Source organism: Paramisgurnus dabryanus, chromosome 19 (assembly GCF_030506205.2).
Source record: "Paramisgurnus dabryanus chromosome 19, PD_genome_1.1, whole genome shotgun sequence".
Lineage (NCBI taxonomy): Eukaryota > Metazoa > Chordata > Actinopteri > Cypriniformes > Cobitidae > Paramisgurnus > Paramisgurnus dabryanus.
This window is the reverse complement of record NC_133355.1, coordinates 7,462,178-7,485,280: the sequence shown is the minus strand read 5'-3', so window position 1 is coordinate 7,485,280 and position 23,103 is coordinate 7,462,178. Positions and strand designations below refer to the sequence as shown.

At 34.6% G+C, this 23,103-nt stretch overlaps 5 protein-coding genes across 6 annotated transcripts; all 5 read right to left on the bottom strand.

Moving 5' to 3' along the window:
• Nucleotides 1-360: 360 nt before the first annotated feature.
• LOC135773426 (free fatty acid receptor 3-like) lies at nt 361-1,296 on the bottom strand. Its single transcript, XM_065282983.1, has one exon. The coding sequence runs from the start codon at nt 1,294-1,296 to the stop codon at nt 361-363; it is 936 nt and encodes a 311-aa protein (XP_065139055.1).
• Nucleotides 1,297-5,313: 4,017 nt separating this feature from the next.
• On the bottom strand, nt 5,314-10,930 carry LOC135776569 (free fatty acid receptor 3-like). Its single transcript, XM_065287376.1, has 2 exons — nt 9,855-10,930; nt 5,314-7,953 (listed from the first exon to the last, which is right to left on the bottom strand). The coding sequence occupies exon 2, from the start codon at nt 7,951-7,953 to the stop codon at nt 7,033-7,035; it is 921 nt and encodes a 306-aa protein (XP_065143448.1). The 5' UTR covers nt 9,855-10,930; the 3' UTR covers nt 5,314-7,032.
• Nucleotides 10,931-11,049: 119 nt separating this feature from the next.
• hax1 (HCLS1 associated protein X-1) lies at nt 11,050-15,003 on the bottom strand. 2 transcript variants are annotated; one of them, XM_065287398.1, is made up of 7 exons: nt 14,821-15,003; nt 13,414-13,580; nt 12,848-13,062; nt 12,692-12,755; nt 12,324-12,445; nt 12,097-12,205; nt 11,050-11,586 (listed from the first exon to the last, which is right to left on the bottom strand). In XM_065287398.1, exons 1-7 carry the CDS (start codon nt 14,889-14,891, stop codon nt 11,510-11,512), a joined length of 825 nt encoding a protein of 274 aa, XP_065143470.1. In that variant the 5' UTR covers nt 14,892-15,003; the 3' UTR covers nt 11,050-11,509. The 2 variants fall into 2 exon arrangements, with proteins under 2 accessions (XP_065143470.1, XP_065143462.1); XM_065287390.1 differs by having other exon boundaries at nt 13,414-13,664; nt 14,821-15,001.
• Nucleotides 15,004-16,499: 1,496 nt separating this feature from the next.
• On the bottom strand, nt 16,500-17,769 carry LOC135771642 (free fatty acid receptor 3-like). Its single transcript, XM_065281965.2, has 2 exons — nt 17,636-17,769; nt 16,500-17,471 (listed from the first exon to the last, which is right to left on the bottom strand). Exon 2 carries the CDS (start codon nt 17,469-17,471, stop codon nt 16,548-16,550), a length of 924 nt encoding a protein of 307 aa, XP_065138037.1. The 5' UTR covers nt 17,636-17,769; the 3' UTR covers nt 16,500-16,547.
• A 2,700-nt stretch (nt 17,770-20,469) lies between these two features.
• On the bottom strand, nt 20,470-21,557 carry LOC135773217 (free fatty acid receptor 3-like). Its single transcript, XM_065282701.1, has 2 exons — nt 21,530-21,557; nt 20,470-21,366 (listed from the first exon to the last, which is right to left on the bottom strand). The coding sequence occupies exon 2, from the start codon at nt 21,364-21,366 to the stop codon at nt 20,470-20,472; it is 897 nt and encodes a 298-aa protein (XP_065138773.1). The 5' UTR covers nt 21,530-21,557.
• Between the last annotated feature and the right edge of the window lie 1,546 nt (nt 21,558-23,103).

Here is a 23,103-nt window from a genome sequence, read left to right as displayed (position 1 = left end):
AAACACTTAAAAAAGGAAAATTGCAAATAAAACATAATCATTCATAACACAAAGAAAAAATTCACATATCGTTTTTTATCCAGAATGCAAACACATTAAAAACAATTTATGAAAAAAATATTAAACTTCCACTGCATAATCATCTGAGGTTTTTTCATAACAGCCTTGACAAAATCTGTGACAGTCAGTGTGATTCAGTGTGTATTCATGACATAATTATGTGTCCATTCATAATAGAAATCATATTTAAAATAACAAGACTTGCAGATGGTTCTACATTTTGCTTTGTGTCTAAATGTATAAAGTCTATGTTTAACTAAAATGGTCCCAAGCTTTCACTATGGTAAGTTCCTTATATCTTTACATATGTGTTCTGTACAATTTATTTAAGTAAAAAAAACTTTTTATACGAACATAAAACTGAATAAAACCTTTTTTACAGACTTTAAATGCCAATCTCATCTCGTAAGAGATGCAGTAAAAAATTATAGCATCAAAACATGCATTTAAAGTGGTGAAAGTTAAAGTGTACATGCGCCACTTCGGATTTTCTTGTGTAATGTAGCCCACAATGTGTGATGCGTTGTAAGGTGCAAAACAAATAGCAAACACAAGCAGCGTCCCAAAAGCCATTCCAATGGCCCGGAGCTTGCGACAACGTTTAATAAGAGGAAGCTTTAACAGAATACGAATGGTATTGATGTAACAAAAGCAGCAAATAAAGAGAGGCATACAGAAAAACACTGCTACAAAAGCCAGTCGGATTTTGAGCACATTTTGAAGTTGCTCTGGTGTAAAGTTAGTGTAACACAGTTGATGTACTGTGTAGTTAGTGACATTATTAGAACCACCGTACGCAGCCATGTAAGTTAATACAGCACTTGCTATAGTGAACATCCAGATAGCAATACATATCAGTATCGTATAAGTGATTCTCCTCGGATTCTTGTATTTTACTGGGAAAGCGACGCATACATAACGCTCAGTGCTAATTACCACCAAAAAATGGCAGCTACCGTAAATTGGCAGGAAGAAAAGGAACAGATTAAGTTGACACAGGATATCTGGCATATTCCAGACCATATTATCTGCTGCCTCTTTCATCTTCACAGGGAGGAAGGTGAGGAAGATGAGGTCAGAAATCACGAGGTTCAACATGATTATGTCAATAGGGAGAGGTTTACTGTGGATCTTGCGGATGCAACAACAGAATGCCAGTACTGCATTAGGGAGACCGATCAGGAATGCAATGATGTATATGGAGAGATACAAGGTGGGAGTGTCTGTTACAATCATCTGTAATACACACAGACACACACATTTGTTTCATTGTAAAATTGAGGCTGAATCTCAACATTGAATTGATTTTACATTGATTAGTCCCCTTAACTATCAATGGCAGGGGACTATTTTCGGGCACTGCGTAATATCACTACGCCTGCTGCCTGCAGCCATGTTACAGCAGCAAAGTCCTTGATTATTACACTGGAATGAGAGCCATATCGGCCTAGAAAATCAAAATTTGTACACAATGTAACTACAGAAGAGTCAAGTTTTAAATAGGAAAAATATGGTCATTTTTGAGCGCAATGCTAATGGTCTAATCAGATTCAATGAATTATGCTAAGCTATGCTAAAAGTGGTACTGCCAGATCAGCTGAATGGATTACAAAATAATAAAAAACAAATGTTTAACTCTAGGGGAGCTGGAAAATGAGTAATTATGAATGCATAATTGTACATTTTAATGATTAAGGTTGACTATAAATATTGCAATAAATCCATTGCCATTTAATAATGTTTGTAAACACATTGTGCATAATTTTCGTTCTCCTAGAAAGTATGTTTGATTTGGGTTACCCAAAGTGTTAATTAATGCATTAACTAATAAACATGTATTAACATGTAGTTGTTATGGGGCTGTTATTCGTGCATGAATTAATATGACTCACGACATAGTTATGGTTAGTTATTGATTAGTACATGGCTTATCATTAGTTTATATTAAAGATGATTATTCATGTACCGTTATTGTAAAGTGTAACCAATGAAATATACATACATACATATAAGTATTTTGCTGACTAATATATATATGATACTTACATTTGAAATCTTTGTGTCTTAAGAATTATTGTCCTGTTAGCAATCCCATGTAATCGATGTACATCATGGATGAGCACTTGTGTGAAGCAATCACCAGCTGGACAATACAACACAAAGACTTAGTAAAGTTAACAGAAAACATCAGCTCAGAAAATTGGTATAACTTATCACAGGCTGGTTTTCCTGGAGAGGAGGGGGATGACTATCTGGTCCAAGCATATCAAGACTTTCAGACAAAATGTTGAGACAAAAAATAACTGCCTTTATTAAATGTAAGGGTTTTTTAAACAAGAAAAGCAACAACATTTTTTAGTCTGTAAATGAAAATAAGTTAAATAAGTGAATAGATAAAACTAAACTACTCACCAAGACTTCAGACTTCGTTCTCATTTCAGGCAGCAACATTTCACATGCAGTAACATACAGCATTTGTTTACTATTTGTTTATTATTATATATGTCATAATTACATTTCCAGGAAGTTGTTTAATTACAAACCACCAATACTACCACAGGGCTTTTTGTCAACCTTTCAATAGGCTACTTCATGCGAAACAGAAGCCCTTTTTGTACTTTCTAGAGGATAAAAGCATCTGCCAAATGCACAAATGTAAATCTTACAGTTAAAGGTGATTAACATGTAATCCTTAAAAAACAGCATGTTGAATTACATTTTGTATTTACCTCGTAAGATGGCAAGATGTTAAATTTGCAAAACAGGTGAATACTTATGTACTTCAATATTGTTAGAAATGCAATGAAACTGCAGATTTTTATATGCAGAATTTACTATAACAAATCACCTGATTCTGAAAGCATCATAACACTTCCCTTTAGTATAAATATGCTTGGTCATATTCAGGGGCGCTGCTTAGGATTTTGGGCCCCATGAAAAGAATCTTGACAGGGCCCCCAACACAGCTGAGACTTTTTTCATATTAATTTACATAAAATCATGCGCTTTTATGGTATTTTGACTACCAATGGGGTGAGAAAATTTTACTTGAATTAAGTGTTTAAGAAAAAAGAAATCTTATTTCACAATTTTTTCACCCCATTGGCAGATCATTTTGCTTGTTTTGAGGACAATTTCACTTAAATTGTATATTAATTTGTCTTAAAACTAGAATCATTTACTTAGGTCATTTTGCTCATCAAGAAAAGTAATCTTAATTTAAGAATTTTTAGATATTTCCACTGAAAACAAGACAAAAATACTAAGTAAGAAAGTCAATTTTTGCAGTGTTGAACGTTTAACTAAAACTGTGTATTGTTATTTTTTACCGCAGCATTTAAACTTATGCATTGTAAAAAAAATATTTTCAAGAAAAGAAATTCTTAGTATTTTTTTCTTGTTTTCAGTAAAATATCTAAAAATTCTTAAATTAAGATGGTTTTTCTTGATGAGCAAAACGACCCAAGAAAATAAGTCTAGTTTTTAGACCAAAAATATTACATTTAAGGGATTTTGTGCATGAAACAAGCAAAAAAAAATCTGCTAGTGGGGTAAGCAAATTTTTCTTGAATTTTTCTTGAATTTTTCTTGAATTTAGTGTTTAAGAAAAATGTTCAAGATTTTTTTGCTTACCACATTGGCAGATTTTTTTGCTTGTTTTATGCACAAAATCACTTAAATTTAATATTTTTGGTCTAAAAACTAGATTAATTTTCTTGGGTCGTTTTGCTCATCATGAAAAAACATATTTATTTAAGAAATGTTAGATATTTTACTGAAAACAAGACAAAACTACTAAGATTTTTTTTCTTGAAAATTATTTTTTGCAGTGTGGTAATTATCTTTAACACTAGAACAAACAAGGCATCATTTTGACCGTTTTGAAATTTGCATAGTCAATAACTTTGTCTAAATAAACCATAAAGCCTTGCTGCTCCCTGACTTTTCCTAAAACTACATGCATTTTCATTAAAACTAGTTTGAATATTTATTGTGCCGGCGCTATAAGTGAAGTCAAGCTGTGTTGCCTGGATTATACAATTTGGGCGGACTGAACCATTTTATGTTAATTGAGAGGGGGGAAAGGGGCCCATGGATGTTTGTGTTTCCTAAACAAATATTTTTTTTTTGATACCAGGAAACAGCAAATAGAATAATTTAAAGTTAAAGGAATAGTCTACTCATTTTCAATATTAAAATATGTTATTACCTTAACTAAGAAGAGTTGATACATACCTCTATCATCTTAGTGCGTGCACGTAAGCGCTGGGGCGCGCTGCGACACTTCGATAGCATTTAGCTTAGCCCCATTCATTCAATACCACTCAGAGATAAAGTTAGAAGTGACCAAACATATCAACGTTTTTCCTATTTAAGACGAGTAGTTATACGAGCAAGTTTGATGGCACAAAATAAAACGTAGCGCTTTTCTGAGCGGATTTAAAAGGGTAACTATATTTTATGGCGTAATAGCACTTTTGGGAGTACTTCGACTCGCCTGAAAAGTCCGCTCCCCTTCTCCCTCTCATAATGGGAGAGGGAGGGTGTTACTGCGCCGAGTCGAAGTACTTCCATTAGTGCTATTACGCCATAAAATATAGTTACCCTTTTAAATCCGCTCAGAAAAGCGCTACGTTTTATTTTGTACCACCAAACTTGCTCGTATAACTACTCGTCTTAAATAGGAAAAACGTTGATGTGTTTGGTCACTTCTAACTTTATCTCTGAGTGGTACCATTGAATGAATGGGGCTAAGCTAAATGCTATCGAAGTGTCGCAGCGCGCCCCAGCGCTTACGTGCACGAACTAAGATGATAGAGGGATGTATCAACTCTTCTTAGTTAAGGTAATAACATATTTTAATATTGAAAATGAGTAGACTATTCCTTTAATAATTTTTACTATTAAATATTTTTAGCACCACAATTTTGGAGGCTTCTCTGGGCGTGGGCCCCCTCTTACTCGTGGGCCCCGAGAATCGTCATTGTTTACCCCCCCTTTACAGCGCCCCTGGTCATATTATGTCCCTCGATATAGAGATCATTTGTAAGGCAAACTAATTCATGCAGTTCAACACAGTTTCCAGGACAGGGATTAGTCCTGAAAAAAATAATTTTTGAGCTTTAATGTAAACATCTTGCACTGACGTATCTCATTGTCTCAAGATGCACACCACTGTTTTTGTAATTTGAACACCCTGCTATTTTGCAAGTTCTCACACTTAGAAATCATGTAGGGGTCTGAAATTGTCAACAATGCAATAATGAATTCAACTGAATGATATCCAATATAATTTCTATTTTATCATTTAATTTGATTGAATATTGAAACCAAGAACACATTTACAAGCATTTTATATAATTACCTTACATGCTTACAAACAGCTACAATATAAAGTAAACGGATGTAAGAATGTAAACTCTTTGAATGTAAGAGGCTTTAATTCTCCGCACTCCTGTTCAACATTCCTCACTATCCTCCATTAACAAAATTTTATATTTTAGTATAATCTTTATATAACACAGTACAAAGTTTCCACATTTGATAAATGTTAATACATACAGATCCAACTGCAGAAAAGCCCACATCACAATTACTGAAGATTTGCAAACAATTTTTTAATCTCTATGAGTCTCCATATTGTAGCTTTACTTGTGTGATACCTTTTTATAGTACCATTGCTATAATTTGGAATCAGGCATGACAATATACTGGAAAGCCACATTGACTTACAGGCACCTAAACTACAGCTGCACACCGAAACAAATAGGTCAATGATGTGACGTTAATTTATTATCTTGTGTCCGTATGGTTACATTAAATATTAAAGGGTTAAAATTTCTAATTTCCAGATTGCCATACATTCTCTTTTTTCAGGACCAAGTCTAAAATTTCTGGTCTTATTTCATTTTGAAATAATATTTGGGGGATAATAGCAAAAATGTCAATGTGGTGTAACCGGTCTGTGTCAATTGGTGTAACTAGTATTTTTTTATTAAAAAATAAATATATTTAAAAGAAATGTGCAAATATAATCATCTAGTTTAGTGTAATATGATTTTTTACATGCATTTTTTACATCAAAGATTATTTAGAAAACAAAGCTGTTTTCAGCATATATCAGGACAAATATTACAATAACGCATTAAATTTACATTTAGAAATAACTAATAAAATTATATTTTAATATGATGATTTCGCTTACATGCCATCAAGGTGGATAAAATATTTAATATTTTTCATTCTTTGGCACAATTGGTGGTTACACAACTTGACACTTTCAGGTCCATTAAGTCTTAACTTTTATACAAATGGTGCAAATGTAATTTTTATTGCATAAAATTGACATAAATACACTGTGCATTGAAATAAACCTGATGCATGCTTTAAAAACAAGGTTTTTGTTTTATAATTTCTCATCTTGCCAAACCGTTTTTGTCACTGACCCAAATGTGAAACACTTAAAAAATGAAAATTGAAAAGAAGCAAATAAAACAATTATTCATGAAACAAAGAAAATTTCACATATCGTTTTTTACAGAGTGCAAACACATTAAAAACAATTTATGATAAAAATATTAAACTTCCACTGCATAATCATCTGAGGTTTTTTCATAACATCCTTGACTAAATCTGTGACAGTCAGTGTGATTCAGTGTGTATTCATGACATAATTATGTGTCCATTTATAATAGAAATCATATTAAAAATAACAAGACTTGCAGATGGTTCTACATTTTGATTTGTGTCTAAATGCATAAAGTGTTTGTTTAACTAAAATGGTCAAAAATGGTCCCAAGCTTTCACTATGGTAAAAGTTCCTAATATGTATCATTTATAGGAACCAATATGTATACAATATCTAATATGCACTCTTAATGGTGTACTTTTGAAAGGAAACAGTATGGTGACAACTAGTGACCATTTTTTGACCAGTATGCCTTATATCTTTACATATGTGTTCTGTACAATTTATTTAAATATGACAGCAACTTTAAAAAAACTTTTTATACGAACATAAAACTGAATAAAACCTTTTTCACAGACATTAAATGCCAATCTCATCTCATAAGAGATGCAGTAAAAAATAATAGCATCAAAACATGCATTTAAAGTAGAGAAAGTTAAAGAGTACATGCGCCACTTTGGATTTTCTTGTGTAATGTAGCCCACAATGTGTGATGCGTTGTAAGGTGCAAAACAAATAGTGAACACAAGCAGCGTCCCGAGAGCCATTCCTATGGCCCGGAGCCTGCGACAACGTTTAATAAGAGGAAGCTTTAACAAAATACGAATGGTATTGATGTAACAAAAGCAGCAAATGATGAGGGGTATACAGAAAAACGCTGCTACAAAAGCCAATCGCATTTTGAGCAAATTTTGGAGTTGCTCTGGTGTAAAGTTAGTGTAACACAGTTCTGTGTAGTTAGTGACGTTATTAGAACCGCCGTACGCAGCCCTGTAAGTAAATGCAGCAGTTACTAAAATGAACATCCAGATAGCAATACATATTATTATCGTATAAGTGATTCTCCTCGGATTCTTGTATTTTACTGGGAAAGCGACGCATACATAACGCTCAGTGCTAATCACCGTCAAAAACTGGCTGCTACTGTAAAGTGGCATTAGGAACAGGAACAGATTAAGATGACACAGGATATACGGCATATTCCAGAACATATTATCTGCTGCCTCTTTCATCTTCACAGGGAGGAAGGTGAGGAAGATGAGGTCAGAAATCACGAGGTTCAACATGATTATGTCAATAGGGAGAGGTTTACTGCGGATCTTGCGGATGCAACAGCAGAATGCCAGTACTGCATTAGGGAGACCGATCAGGAATGCAATGATGTATATGGAGAGATACAAGGTGGGAGTGTCTGTTACAATCATCTGTAATACACACAGACACACACATTTGTTCCATTCTAATATTGAGGCTAAATCTCAATCTTATTCTAAGATTTGTCTTTCAAGTTTGATTTCAATCATTGATTTTTACATTGATTAGTTCCCTTGGTAACTTTCAATAGCAGTGGACTATTTTTGGCTGCTGCATATTATCATTGTGCCTGCTGCAGCCATGTTACAGCAGCAAAGTCCTTGATTATTACGCCAGAATGCAGTTCATTGCCATATCTGCCTAGAAAATCGCAACTTTTCATTTTCCATCGGTCTTAGTACACGATGGAACTAAGAGTCAAGTTTTCAATAGGAAAAATATCGAAACTCTTTATTTGGTTATTTTTAAGTCCGATGCTAATGGTCTAATCAAATTCAATGGATTATGCTAAACTATGCTAAAAGTGGTACCGCCAGACCCAGAGATCGGCTTAATGGATTTCAAAACGGTAAAAAATCAAATGTTTAACTCTAGGGATAATTGTACATTTAATGATTAAGGTTGACTATAAATATTGCAATCAGAGGCGTCATGTCCATTGAAACTCATAAAGTGAAGGGTCACGTGCCCCCTCGGTTTTTTTTTAGCCAAATGGATTTTGCATGCAACCTCAAAATCAAAAGCGTCCATTAATCTGTTACTTTCTTTTAATCTGTTTATTATGCACAATATTATCAATTCTGTGCTTCATCCTTGTCACTTTTCAGAGACTTTTGCCGTTTTGATAGTGTTTTGATCGTGTTACATTACTTTATTCTGGCGGCAGGCGCTGCACTCAGCGCAGCCGCTGCACTCAGCGTCTGAGCCGCTCACGAGCTTTGCTGTTGCTGCTGGCTATAAGAAGCAAAAACAACATTTTCAAACCCAAGTACGGTAATGTACAGTTAACCTACTCTGTGTTGAAAATGTATGGTTTAAAATGTTACCGTCTCGACGTTATATTAGTAGAGATTTCTAGATTCATCGTCTTGGTACAACGCCAAAGTTCGTCAGAGTTCACGGGGGCGCGGAATCACACATGCTCACATATGAGGTTAAATTTAATGCAAAAATCCGTTCTTCTAATAATTGTATCTAAATATATTTTTTTAAATCATTTTTGAACATTACAATCAATCACGTGCTATAGCTTAAGTCATTTCGTTGTTTATATACTTTATGGATTTAAAACTACATTAATTTCATAGGATAGGCTATTGCAGTTGTTGTGCAAAATGCACGAATGTCACAATAAACAAGTCATTAAACAAAACGTAAATAAACAAAACATGCCGTTTTAAATGTAAATATGATGCCAATATGTCATTATTCCGATTGAATAGTATTTGATATAAAAGTAAGTCAACACTTTTATTTTGGAGGTTTTTGCATGAAGGCAGGGGCGCTCAGATTGTTAGAAATGTAAGTGCCATGGAAAAGACTGAAAGCTCTATAATATATTTCCTTTGATGTCTGTGCGCACAAATTTCTGTGAGCTGTGCCCCCTTAAAAAATTGGTGCATGACGCCCCTGATTGCAATAAATCCATTGCCATCCAATGATGTTTGTAACTCAGCTGCGGGGGAAAATGTAAAACAGTTTTGCATTACAAACCTAAACATTGTGCATAGTTTTCGTTCTTCTAGAAAGCATGTTTGATTTGGGTTACACAAAACTGTTAATTAATGCATTAACTAACAAACATGTATTAACGTGTAGTTTAGGTCGTTGTTATTCGTGCATGAATTCATATGACTCATGACATAGTTATGGTTACATGGCTTATCATTAGTTTATATTAAAGTGATTATTAATATTATTCATGTACTCTTATTGTAAAGTGTTACCAATGAAATATACATACATACATATAAGTATTTTTGCTGACTATATATATAGATATGATACTTACATTTTAAATCTTTGTGTCTTAAGAATTATTGTCCTGTTAGAAATTCCATTTAATCGATGTACATCATGGATGAGCACTTGTGTGAAGCAATCACCACCTGGACAATACAGCATAAAGACTTAGTAAAGTTAACAGAAAACATCAGCTCAGAAAATTGGTTCAAGTTATATCTCACAGGCTGATTTTTCTGGGGTTGGAGAGGGATGACTATCTGGTCCGAGCATATCAAGACTTTTAGACAAAATGTAACTGCCTTTATTAAATGTAAGTGTTTTTAAACAAGAAAAGCCACAGAAGATTTGGTCCAAATAAGTGAAAATAAGTGAATAAATAAAACTAAACTACTCACCAAGACTTCAGACTTCGTTCTTCTTTCAGGCACCAACATTCACATGCAGTAACATACAGCATTTGTTTATCATTTGTTTAATATTATTTATATCAAAATTTAATTTCCAGGAAGATGTTTAATTGCAAACCACAAATACTACCACGGGGCTTTTGGTCAACTGTTCAATACTTTATGCTAAACAGAAGCCCTTTTTGTACTTTCTCTAGAGGATAAAAGCATCTGCCAAATGCATAAATGTAAAATCTGTCATGCAGTTAAAGGTTAATGTTGAATTAGGCCTACATTTTGTATTTACCTTGTAAGCTGGCAAGATGTTAAATTTGCAACACACAAACAGATGAATACTTAACATGTATTTCAGTATTGTTAGAAATGCAATGAAACTGCAGATTTTTATATGCAGAATTTAATGTAACAAATCACCTGATCCTCAAAGCATCATAAAAAGTTAAAAACAGCTACTTCCCTTTACTATAAATATGGTTGGCCCTCGATATAGAGATCATTTGCAAGGCAAACTAATTCATGCAGCTTAACTTTCAACACAGTTTCCGTGACAGGGATTAGTCCTGAAAAAAATAATGTTTCAACTATAATGTAAAAACATCTTGCACTGACAGTTCTTAACATAAATTAAGTGCATTGTTTTGTCTCAAGATGCAACCCAGCATCCCAACACTGTTTTTGTAAGGTATGATTGTAAAAACTACTTAAATGTCCTAATATAACTAAGACCTAGTCCTGGATAAATCTAAAACCTGTCCTGTCTGTGTTGGAAAGCAAGTGTAAATGTAAGTGTGAAATGCAAATTAAACAATCATGCATAAAAAAAACATTCACATCTCATTTTTTATTATTTTATTTACAGAATGCAAACACATTTAAAAATACAATTTATGATAAAATATTAATGTTCCACTGCATAATCATCTGATGTTTTTTCATATTTCATCTTGACTAAATTTGTGACAGTCAGTGTGATTCATCTCCTTTTTTTTAAATAATCTTTAAAGCATTGTGGCACGAACTACAACTGACGCAGTTTGTATTAATGACATAATTATGTGTCCATTCCTAATAATTATATTAAAAATAGCAAGGCCCGCAGATTTATTTTTGTCTTTATTTTGCAATACTGGAGTAAAGGTTTTCACTACTGGATCTCGACAGATGTGCAGTGATGAATTAAATCAAACTGAATTGTGTGAAATTAAGATCATTACTGTTTTTTGCAGTTGGTAGGATTATGAAGGAAGGATGAAAAGATATTGTCCTTTATACAGTATGTAAATCCTGAGCTCTTTCAACCCCGAAAGCCTCCAAAGAACTTAGAAAACAATGAGAAATCATCCTGCATATAACCGGACGATGGAGAACCACCTGAAAGACACAGAAAATACATTTTGATTGTTTTCAAGAATTAAAATTATCTTAAAGGAATATAAAAAATAAATGCTGTTTGAAATGTATAAAGTTTATTTAAATAAAAAAAAAACAATAGATCTAATACACCAGAAAATACCTCTGCATGGGAAATACTGCAGGATAGTTCACCCCAAAATGAAAAATCGGTCATGATTTTCTCCCCCTTATGTTGTCCTAAACCTGTATGAGTTTCTTTATTCTGCTGAACGCAAATGAAGATATTTTGATAAATGGTAAGTACACAGTTGACGGTACCCTTAGACCTCCATAGTAGGAAAAACGAATACTATGGAAGTCAACATGTACCACCAAAATCACTTTATTTGTGTTCAATAGAAAAAAGAAACTCATACAGGTTTACACGAGGGAGTAAATGATGACTGAATTTCATTTTTGGGTAAACCATCCCTTTAAAGATCATACATTACATAAGAAAAGACACTATGATGGAGTTTAATCACTAACCTGGCATGACAGGACCATTTTGATCTTCTACACCAGGACCTCCTGTAACACTTACTGTAGTCTCTTCATTCCCTTCACTGTCTCTGACTGTTCTTCTTTCTTCAATAGTCTATACATACACACACACATTCATATATAGCAATACAATATTATTGTTTGTAATAAAAATGCTTTTCAGATTTGTTCTGTAGATTCAAAAAGATTTTGTCAATAAGGAGATCACTCACTCCATCTGGTCGGACCACTTTGGAGACACTGACAGATTTAAAAAATGACCTGATCTTCGGCTGTGAAGGTGCTGGGGTTAAGATCTGATCCAGCCCACCTGATGACACCTGGGTGTCAAGATCTATAGACAAGAACCAGAGACAAAATAATTAATTTCAAATGTATTTTCCATTGCTTGATTTTACTTTCCATTATCCTTATTTTATTTAAGTGCGTAGTCACACTATGCAAACCGAACTGTACCCGGGTACATGTCTGGATCGTTTGAATAGTGTGATCACACTGTACCCTGGTGCTATTTTAATGTACAATGCAATTACAGCCAAAAAAAATTTTTGACATTTGATAAGAATCTGAGACATTTTACCTCCATCCTCTTTTCTCTCTTCTTCCTTTGGCCTTGACAGACCATCTTTCCAAAGGTCATGAAACTTAAACCAAAACAAACCAAAAACAGGTGAGACAAACGGATCAGAACCCAGTGTGGAAAGATTCTTATATGTCTTGAATCATTTTGTTTCACCTTTGAAAAGGGTCTCCAATGAGGAAAGGGGTCACTGGGACCCTGAGGAGATGAGGAACCCCCATCTTTCGGCGTCACAGAGGGAGGAGGGAGGGATGGGTTTGGGTGTGAACTCTCGGGAGACTTCAACATAAAATCCCTGAGGGAGTTTCCACCTCCACCCTGGCCTTTCTTAGCACCATCTAGAGGAGGCGGAGCTTCAATCCATGGGATATCTGATCAACAAATCATAAAATTCGTAAAAATTATGATAATTGTGGTGAGAACTTAGTTACAAGAGCAAAGCTGGAAGCTTTTCAATAGTGACAATGCCTATGAAAGCCAAGCTAATGTAAATTTTTGTGATTTACTCAAAATGATACTGTTTTTTTAATAAAATCATCCTGCATAATGTAAAAAACATTATGTAAAAATATAACCTTGATATCTTTAATAGGGTAGGGTCATGACAAAGACTGTAATGAAAGTGAAATCAATAATTGAAATCAAACTTTCCTAATCCTACAGATAATTTACAGATATACAGTAGAGGTTAACACAGGAAAATAAATAAAAATGCAACATACTTCTGTGTCCAAACCCATCTTGTCCATCAAAGCGACCTGAATTAGCAAAGATCTCTTCTATCTCCTTGAAGATCTGGCCGAACCCTTGAGGTTCCTCAAAGCGCATCCCGCCAGGTCCGAAACTGAAACCGAATCTGAAGGCATCATCAAACGGGTCCCGATGGGGCCTCTTAAAGTCATCATAGTGAATTCCACTGTCATCATCATCGTCTTCATCATCCTCATTCAAAATCCCATCAAAGAACGGGTCCCTAATTAAAACATACAATAAAATATAATACTTTCAGTAGAATTAATCCTTCACAACTCCGGTAACACAAAAAAGATTGAAATAAACATAATCATACGGGACTATAAATGTCCTCTTGTATGGGACACCAGAGTTTACTTTAATGTTTGTAGGTGAATTCTAAATCTAATCATGACATTATACACACCATATATATCATTGGAAAGCTGTAAAACTATTTGTCATACACATTTCATCAGTGTTTTATAAAATCAATTATGTAGGAAGACATAAATACCTACTTTATTACAAATTTTGGTATAAAGTAAAAAAATTAATTATGGTAAAAAATTATGGACAAGTTAGCTCATCAATTAGGAGAAAACATTTGCATAAAAAACGTGTTCCTGATGATTTTTTTTAGGTTAATTTGCAATAACGCGATTATCCCAATTTATGAAAAACTAAAGCCAAAACTTTATTTACACATTTTAAACTCTGTGTATGTTTTGGTAATCGTTCTGATCTTTAACAAAATTTCTTTAAATTATTTTAGCTTTTTGCCAAAAGTTTTTTTAAAGAAAAATACCCATATTTAAGAGTTTAAAAGGAAAAAATATAGATAGGATGAAACGTTTTACCACATTTTGTTTGTTTGTTTGAAAGCAGAGGGTCTGTTTTTTATTTGATATATTTGTATGTTTATATATTTTTAGAAGAAAAAATCCTGGCGGTGTATCAGTTAATAATAAGGCACTGACAGCAATGTCTTAAATTGTACCAAGAATTTGCAGAAAACCAGTGACACCTAGTGGTTTATGTTGGTAAGTCCACTAAAAGTGTTACAACAAATATTTTTTGTGATTTTAACTTGAAATTTAGACCAAAGCTTATTTAGACTTATGGCTTTATTTTTATAGCATGTTGTTCCTGAAACGTTTCCATTTTATATTTTTATATATAATATATACTTTCCAGAGTATGTTTATTTATTTAAATAAACTCAAACTGCTAAAAGTACTTTATTTAATATTTAATATTTTTATATAAAACTTTAAAGTGTCTTCTTTAAAATTTACCAAAATAATTGAGGAGCGAATAATATTTACTCCTTTTCAATCTGTCTAGCTCTAGCAGCTGTCACAGTTAAGTTAAACGGTTAACGTTATTAGACTCACCTCCGATCACCTCCACGATAATGACCACCGGGGACCCCAAAAAATCCACGAAAGAGATCAAACACGCTCATTTAAGGAGGCAGAAGCTATTTGGATATTTAAACAACACCATAACAAACACAGCTGCATCAGGGATTGAACGCAGGAAGGACACTGAGCAAATTTACGAGACCTTTCCACAGGCTTCCTGAAGAGACTTTCAAAATAAAAGTCTCTGTGTTCATCAAAGCACCGCGATGGCACAACTCTTATTAAACTCTAAATTTGTTTATTTATTTGTTGTACACAAACAATATCTATTTATACGGCAAAATGCAGGATTTACATATACAATTAATTTGCTTAAAGTGCTGAACAATTACAAGAAAAATACAATAACTAAATATTTTTATTTTTTAATTTACAAATATTTTGATTATTTTAAAGTTTTTACATTTTTTATTAATAGTTTTGGCATATATATGAAAAAAACTAACTAATATCAACAATAGTGTAGGATATGGAAATTGGGCCAAGTGCACAAGCATACAATTAAGCATCTTGTGTTTGTCTAATTACACACAATATCTGCTGCATTTCTTAAACTATGACTTTGGCATTGTGAATACATACAGTAATCACACTACATAATGTGAGCAAGAAAGACAGTGGACATTTAATCTAATATGAGCATAATGTACAGCACTGAAGCTCATTAAACATGAACAAAACAACACAACATGAACAAAATGTCTCATGTTCCATCAATGGGAAACAAAAGAAGTTGGCTTATGTGTAGCATATGTGCAGTTACCCTAAGAACAGTGTCTTTATACTGACAAGATATCCACATGGTCTATTTCACTTATGGAAATTACGTTTTACATAAAAACAAGCATTTTGCATTGTGTCTATATGTAAAAAGTGTATGTTTAACTAAATACACTGTCAGAAAAATTGTCAAAAATGTTCCCAAGCGGGCAGTACCTTTTATACACTCACCTAAAGGATTATTAGGAACACCTGTTCATTTTTTTCATTAATGCAATTATCTAATTAACCAATCACATGACAGTTGCTTCAATGCATTTAGGGGTGTGGTCCTGGTCAAGACAATCTCCTGAACTCCAAACTGAATGTCAGAATGGGAAAGATAGGTGATTTAAGCCATTTTGAGCGTGGCAACGGGCCAGTCTGAGTATTTCACAATCTGCTCAGTTACTGGGGTTTTCACGCACAACCATTTCTAGGGTTTACAAAAAATGGTGTGAAAAGGGAAAAACATCCAATATGCTTCAGTCCTGTGGGCGTAAATTCCTTATTGATGCTAGAGGTCAGAGGAGAATGGGCTGACTGATTCAAACTGTTAGGAGAGCAACTTTGACTGAAATAACCACTCGTTACAACTGAGGTATGCAGCAAAGCATTTGTGAAGCCACAACACGCACAACCTTGAGGCGGATGGGCTACAACAGCAGTAGACCCCACCGGGTACCATTTAGGCGATTATATATATATATATATATATATGTGTGTGTCAGTTCTGATTCGGTGAAACACATTGGCACCAAATGTAATGTATACATTACATTTGGTGCCAATGTGTTTCACTGAATCAGAACTGGTAGAACTGGTGTACTTTTTGAAAGGTAACAGCACAGTGTTAACTAATGACCATTTTTGACCATTTTATATGTAGCCATATAATGCAGTGTGCCTGATATATTTACATATTTGTTCTGTACAATTTATTTAAGTATGACAGCAACATCAAATGATTTTATACGAACATAAAACTTAATAAAACCTTTTGCACAGACTTTAAATGCCAATCTCATCTCATAAGAGATACAGTAAAAAATAATAGGATCAAAACATGCATTTAAAGTGGTCACAGTTAAAGTGTGCATGCGCCACTTTGGATTTTCTTGTGTAATGTAGCCCACAATGTGAGATACGTTGTAAGGTGCAAAACAAATAGCAAAGACAAGCAGCGTCCCGAGAGCCAGTCCTATGGCCCGGAGCCTGCGACAACGTTTAATAAGAGGAAGCTTTAACAAAATACGAATGGTATTGATGTAACAAAAGCAGCAAATGATGAGGGGTATACAGAAAAGAACAGCTACAAAACCCAGTCGGATTTTGAGCACATCTTGGAGTTGAAGTGGGGTAAAATCATTGTAACACTGTTGAGGTTCTGTCTGGTTAGTGATGATTTCTGAACCAGTGTATGCAGCCTTGTATATTATTACTATCAACACTGTAACACTCATCCAGATAAGAGCACATATTAGTATCGTATAAGTGATTCTCCTTGGATTCTTGTATTTTACTGGGAAAGTGACGCATACGTAACGCTCAGCGCTAATTGCTGCCAAAAATTGGCAGCTACTGTAAATTGGCAGGAAGAAAAGGAACATATTAAGATGACACAGGATATACGGCATATTCCAGACCATATTATCTGCTGCCTCTTTCATCTTCACAGGGAGAAAGGTGAGGAAGATGAGGTCAGAAATCACGAGGTTCAACATGATTATGTCAATAGGGAGAGGTTTACTGTGGATCTTGCGGATGCAACAGCAGAATGCCAGTACTGCATTAGGGAGACCGATCAGGAATGCAGTGATGTATATCAAGAGATGCAGTGGGGTGTCTGCATCCGACATCATCTATAATACACAAGCACAGACATAGACACAAAAAAGTATTTTACATTAGAAGTAATTTAATCAAAAATAAAACTACAGAAAAATATTTTTAATTCTTACACAAATATAAACTTTAATTCTTCCTAAAATATTGGCAGCTGTTGTGGTTTGCTTTGTTTGCTTACCAAGAATTATTTTCCAGTTATCAGTTCTGTTTAATCAATGGGCACTGTGGATGTGTCACCTGGATAATACAGCACACAATCTTGGTTTGATTGTAAAGTTAACAGTAAACATAGTGCTCAAAAAACCAACAGTCAATACCTCATCAGTTATAGACTAGGTTCACTCCTTTCCTTTCAAAGACTCTAAAAATTGTTTTTTAATCAGTTCTTAGTTTATCTCTTACAGAACAACCTACTTAACAGTCAACAATCGGGTTTCAAAAAATTGCACAAAACTACATTGCACATAAGGACAGATGACATGGTAATGGCTCCTGTTTGCTGTAGGTTGTTTTAATTCTCCTTGACCTCTCTGCTGCCTTTGACACTAGACTACAAGATCTTACTGACCCCCATCAAACTTTGGGGATCACTCGACTCCACTGTACTCAACTGGTTCAACTCGAATCTAACAGGCTGATCTTTCAAGGAAAACCTGGTAGGAGAGACGTACAGGTCACATCAGCTGATGACTGGGGTTCCACAAGGTTCCGTCCTTGGTCCCTCCTCTTTTCAATATACACTGCTTCTCTGCACTGTAAAATTCCTTGCCTCACTTCAATTTCGAAGTTTAATCAACTAATTCAACTAATTTCGACTTTCTGTATTTTTAGAGTGTAAAGTTGAAATAACTTAAGCTAATGCATCTCACTTTTAGAATTTATAGCAATTCCTTACCAGTCCAAAAATATTAAAATAATTGTTAAAAAAAGTTTATTAAACTTAAAAATGTAAGTACAAGGAAATTTTACAGGGTTGGTCCAATCATTAACGGAAGGAAGATTATACACAGCTACATCTGTCTACACCTCATGTACTCACCTTCTCTACTTATTTCTCTTCATGCTTTCTAGACATCTTTTTTTGAAAGAAGAAATGCCACCTTGAACCTAGCCAAGAGTGAACTCCTGGTAATCCTTGTCAAACCATCAACAGAACAGCACACACTTCTCCTTTCAACTCGATCCTCAACTTCAACACCTGTCTGTGAGGAACCTGACGGTGGTGTTCGATGACCGGAAGAAATGTATTGACCACATCACAGCAACCAATTGGTAACGCATGAACGAGCACTCAATTCAGATTTTATTCAAAGCTCTTATCAAGACTATCAGACGAAATGATAAGATTTAAAGAAACTGCCTTTGTTAAATATAAGGGTTTAGTTAACAAGAAAAAAAGAAAACTATTTTCAATAGATGCAAATAAGTAATAAGGTAACACAATACTCACCACGACTCCAGACTTCCTTCTCATTTCAGGCAGTGACTTTTCACATGCAGTAACATACAGAATTTGTTTATCATTTGTTTATCATATAATAAAGTTACATTTTCAGGAAGATGTCTTACTGCAAACCACAAATACTACCATGGGACTTTTCTCCAACTGTTCAATACTTCATGCGAAACGTATACCCTTTTGTACTTTCTAGAGGAAATTTAAATTTAAAGTGAACTGTTTATAGAAGAAATGAGTAACTCAGTGATAGAAAATTGTGGTCATGGTTCGAACCCAAACACTCATACTGTTATATACCTTGTAATACACTGCAAGTTGCTTTGGATAAAAGCATCTGCAAAATGCAAATGTCAAATTAATCGTACAGTAATTGTGGTCAAGCAAGGAGTTTGCAGAGGTGATGAACATGCAATCCTTATAAAATTAACATTACAAAGAATGAAGGTTTTTTTTTAACGAAATGCATGGCTTTTTTTCCTTTTTTTATTGTAAATTCCTGAATATTTATGATTTATTAATTATGAAAAATTGTACACAATTGTTTTGCATCATTCTTAAGCACTTTGTGACAGGAATTGAACACTTTTTTTAGTGAATGGCAACATTTATCACAACGTGGACAACAGGTACTAATATATTACCTGTAATACCTTGAAAGACATCATTATGTTAAATTTGTAACACACATACAGATGGATGCTAACAGTTTTTCTCAGTTGCAAACAAGCATAGTTCAATCATCGGTTTCCCGGACAGGGATTAGACTAGTCCTAGACTAAAATAAATGTTAGAGCTGTCCAAACTGGAAACAACTTCACTGACATATCTCAAAATTCATCAGTGCCCTTTGTTTTGCCTCAAAATGCCCCAAGTAATGTTTTTAGTAAGGCATGTTTGTTACAACTAGTTATATTCCTAATTAAACTAAGGTCTAAGTCCCTATCCGGGAAACCACCCCATTATGTCCCTTGATAGAGCATTTGCAAGGGAAATTAATTAATGAGGTTTATCTTACAACACAAAGGGGCTGTTTTCAGGACAAGGCTTATCCTAGTCCCAAAATAAAATGCAATTTAACCTCCACGATAATGACCACTGGGGACCCCAAAAAATCCACGAAAGAGATCAAACACGCTCATTTAAGGAGGCAGCAGCTATGTGGATATTTAAACAACACCATTGCATCAGGGATTATACTCAGGAAGGACACTGAGCAAATTTATGAGACCTTTCCACAGGCTTCCTGAAGAGACTTTCAAAATAAAAGTCTCTGTTTTCATCAATTAAACTCTTTATTTATTTGTTTATACACACAATATCTATTTATACACGTCATAATCAGGAATGACAGTAACAAATACAATAAATAAATCATTAATTTAGCACACAATTTAGCATCTTGTGTTTGTCCAATTATACACAATAACTGCTGCTTTTCTTCAACTTTAAAAAGGTCCTATATGACCTATGTGACCATTTTATATAATGCAGTGTGCCTGATATCTTCACATATTTGTTCTTTAAAATTTATTTAAGTATGACAGCAAGCAACATCAAAAAAAAACTTTTATACGAACATACAACTGAATAAAACCTTTTGCACAGACTTTAAATGCCAATCTCATCTTATAAGAGATGCAGTAAAAAGTAATAGCATCAAAACATGCATTTAAAGTGCTCACAGTGTAAGTGTGCATGCGCCACTTCGGATTGTCTTTTATAATGTAGCCCATAATGTGTGATGCGTTGTAAGGTGCAAAACAAATAGTGAACACAAGCAGCGTCCCGAGAGCCATTCCAATGGCCCGGAGCTTGCGACAACGTTTAATAAGAGGAAGCTTTAACAGAATACGAATGGTATTGATGTAACAAAAGCAGCAAATGATGAGGGGTATACAGAAAAGAACAGCTGTACCCAGTCGGATTTTGAGCACATCTTGGAGTTTCTCAAAGTTAGTGTAACACTGTTGAGGTTCTGTCTGGTTAGTGATGATTTCTGAACCAGTGTATGCAGCCTTGTATATTATTACTATCAACACTATAACACTCATCCAGATAAGAGCACATATTAGTATCGTATAAGTGATTCTCCTTGGATTCTTGTATTTTACTGGAAAGGTGACGCATATGTAACGCTCAGCGCTAATTGCTGCCAAAAATTGGCAGCTACTGTAAATCGGCAGGAAGAAAAGGAACATATTAAGATGACACAGGATATACGGCATATTCCAGACCATATTATCTGCTGCCTCTTTCATCTTCACAGGGAGGAAGGTGAGGAAGATGAGGTCAGAAATCACGAGGTTCAACATGATTATGTCAATAGGGAGAGGTTTACTGTGGATCTTGCGGATGCAACAGCAGAATGCCAGTACTGCATTAGGGAGACCGATCAGGAATGCAGTGATGTATATAAAGAGATGCAGTGGGGTGTCTGCATCCGACATCATCTATAATACACAAGCACAGACATAGACACAAAAAAGTCTTTTACATTAGGAGTATTTTCATCAAAAATAAAACTACAGAAAAATATTTTTAATTCTTACACAAATATAAACTTTAATTCTTCCTAAAATATTGGCAACTGTTGTGGTTTGCTTTGTTGCTTACCAATAACTATTTTCCAGTTATCAGTTCCGTTTAATCAATGGGCACTTTGGATGTGTCACCTGGATAATAAAGCACACAATCTTGGTTTGATTGTAAAGTTAACAGTAAACATAGTGCTCAAAAAACCAACAGTCAATACCTCAACAGTTATAGACTAGATTCACTCCTTTCCTTTCAAAGACTCTAAAAATAGTTTTTTAATCAGTTCTTAGTTTATCTCTTTAAGAACAACCTACTTGACAGTCAACTATCGGGTTTCAAAAAAGTACATTGCACATAAGGACAGATGACATGGTAATGGCTCCTGTATGTTGTAGGTTGTTCTTATTCTCCTTGACATCTCTGCTGTCTTTGACACAGTAACTACAAGATCTTACGGACCCTCATCCAACTTTGGGTATCACTCGACTCCACTGTACTCAACTGGTTCAACTCAAATCTAACAGGCTGATCTTTCAAGGAAAACCTGGGAGGAGGCATCCAGGTCACACCAGCTGACCACTGGGGTTCCACAAGGTTCCGTTCTTGGTCCCTTCTCTTTTCAACATACACTACTTCTCTGCACTGTAAAAATCCCTTGCTGCACTTCAATTTTGAAGTTGAATCAACTAATTAATTTCGACTTTCTGTATTTCAAGAGTGTACAGTTGAAATAACTTAAGCTAATTCATCTTACTTTTTATAATTTATAGCAATTCCTTACCAGTCAAGAAAGATGAAATTAATTGTAAAATCAAGATTAAACTTAAAAATGTAAGTACAAGGAATTTTTACAGCATGGGTCCCATCATTAAAGCAACACTATGTAGTTTCCATGTAAAAATGACTTACAGCTCCCCCATGTGGTTGAAAACGCAACAGTGCCTGGTATCAGACACTCTTCTGCAGGCAGGGGGAGGGGCGGGGCTGTGTGCTCTACCCTCCACCGCCACTTTCAGAGTGTGCTTGTAGCAGCTAGGAGGCTGCTCAGGTTGCAGCAACAGTACAATTTGTCCAGTTAAAAGTTGTTCTATCACTGAAATAATTTTAGAGAGATTATTTGAAGGTAAAAAAAACTACATAGTGTTGCTTTAAGGTGCATGGGTTCTTATACTATTGTTATGCAGATTATACACACCTGTCTACATCTGATGTACCCACCTTCTCTACTTATTTCTCTTCATGCTTTCTATACATCTTTCTTTTTTTTGAAAAAGAAATGCCAACTTCAACCTAGCCAAGAGTGAACTTGTGGTAATCCTTGTCAACCCATCAACTGAACACCACTCAATTCTCCTTTCAACTCGATCCTCAACTCCAACACCTACTAAGTCTGTAAGGGAACCTGACAGGATGTTTTGATGACCGACAGAAATGTACTGACCACATCGCAGCAACCAATCGGTCATGCATGAGCGTTCTGTACCACATAAGGAAATCAGATCTTGTCCGAGCACTCTATTCAGATTTTAGTCAAAGCTCTTGTCATATCGAGACTATCAGACAAAATGATAAGATATAAAAAAATGCCTTTGTTAAATTTAAGGGTTTATTTAATAGAAAGACAACTGTCTATTTTTCAGGTGATGCAAATA

Bases quoted from the DNA above. Each gene is read 5' to 3' on its own strand.
- LOC135773426 (XM_065282983.1), bottom strand. From the start codon at position 1,296: ATGATTGTAACAGACACTCCCACCTTGTATCTCTCCATATACATCATT.
- LOC135776569 (XM_065287376.1), bottom strand. From the start codon at position 7,953: ATGATTGTAACAGACACTCCCACCTTGTATCTCTCCATATACATCATT.
- hax1 (XM_065287390.1), bottom strand. From the start codon at position 14,891: ATGAGCGTGTTTGATCTCTTTCGTGGATTTTTTGGGGTCCCCGGTGGT. The intron at 13,063-13,413 runs GTATGTTGCATT...TTTGTTGATCAG, and splicing joins AGATGGGTTTGGACACAGAA to ATATCCCATGGATTGAAGCT. The intron at 12,206-12,323 runs GTGAGTGATCTC...GTGTATGTATAG, and splicing joins AAGTGGTCCGACCAGATGGA to ACTATTGAAGAAAGAAGAAC.
- LOC135771642 (XM_065281965.2), bottom strand. From the start codon at position 17,471: ATGATGTCGGATGCAGACACCCCACTGCATCTCTTGATATACATCACT.
- LOC135773217 (XM_065282701.1), bottom strand. From the start codon at position 21,366: ATGATGTCGGATGCAGACACCCCACTGCATCTCTTTATATACATCACT.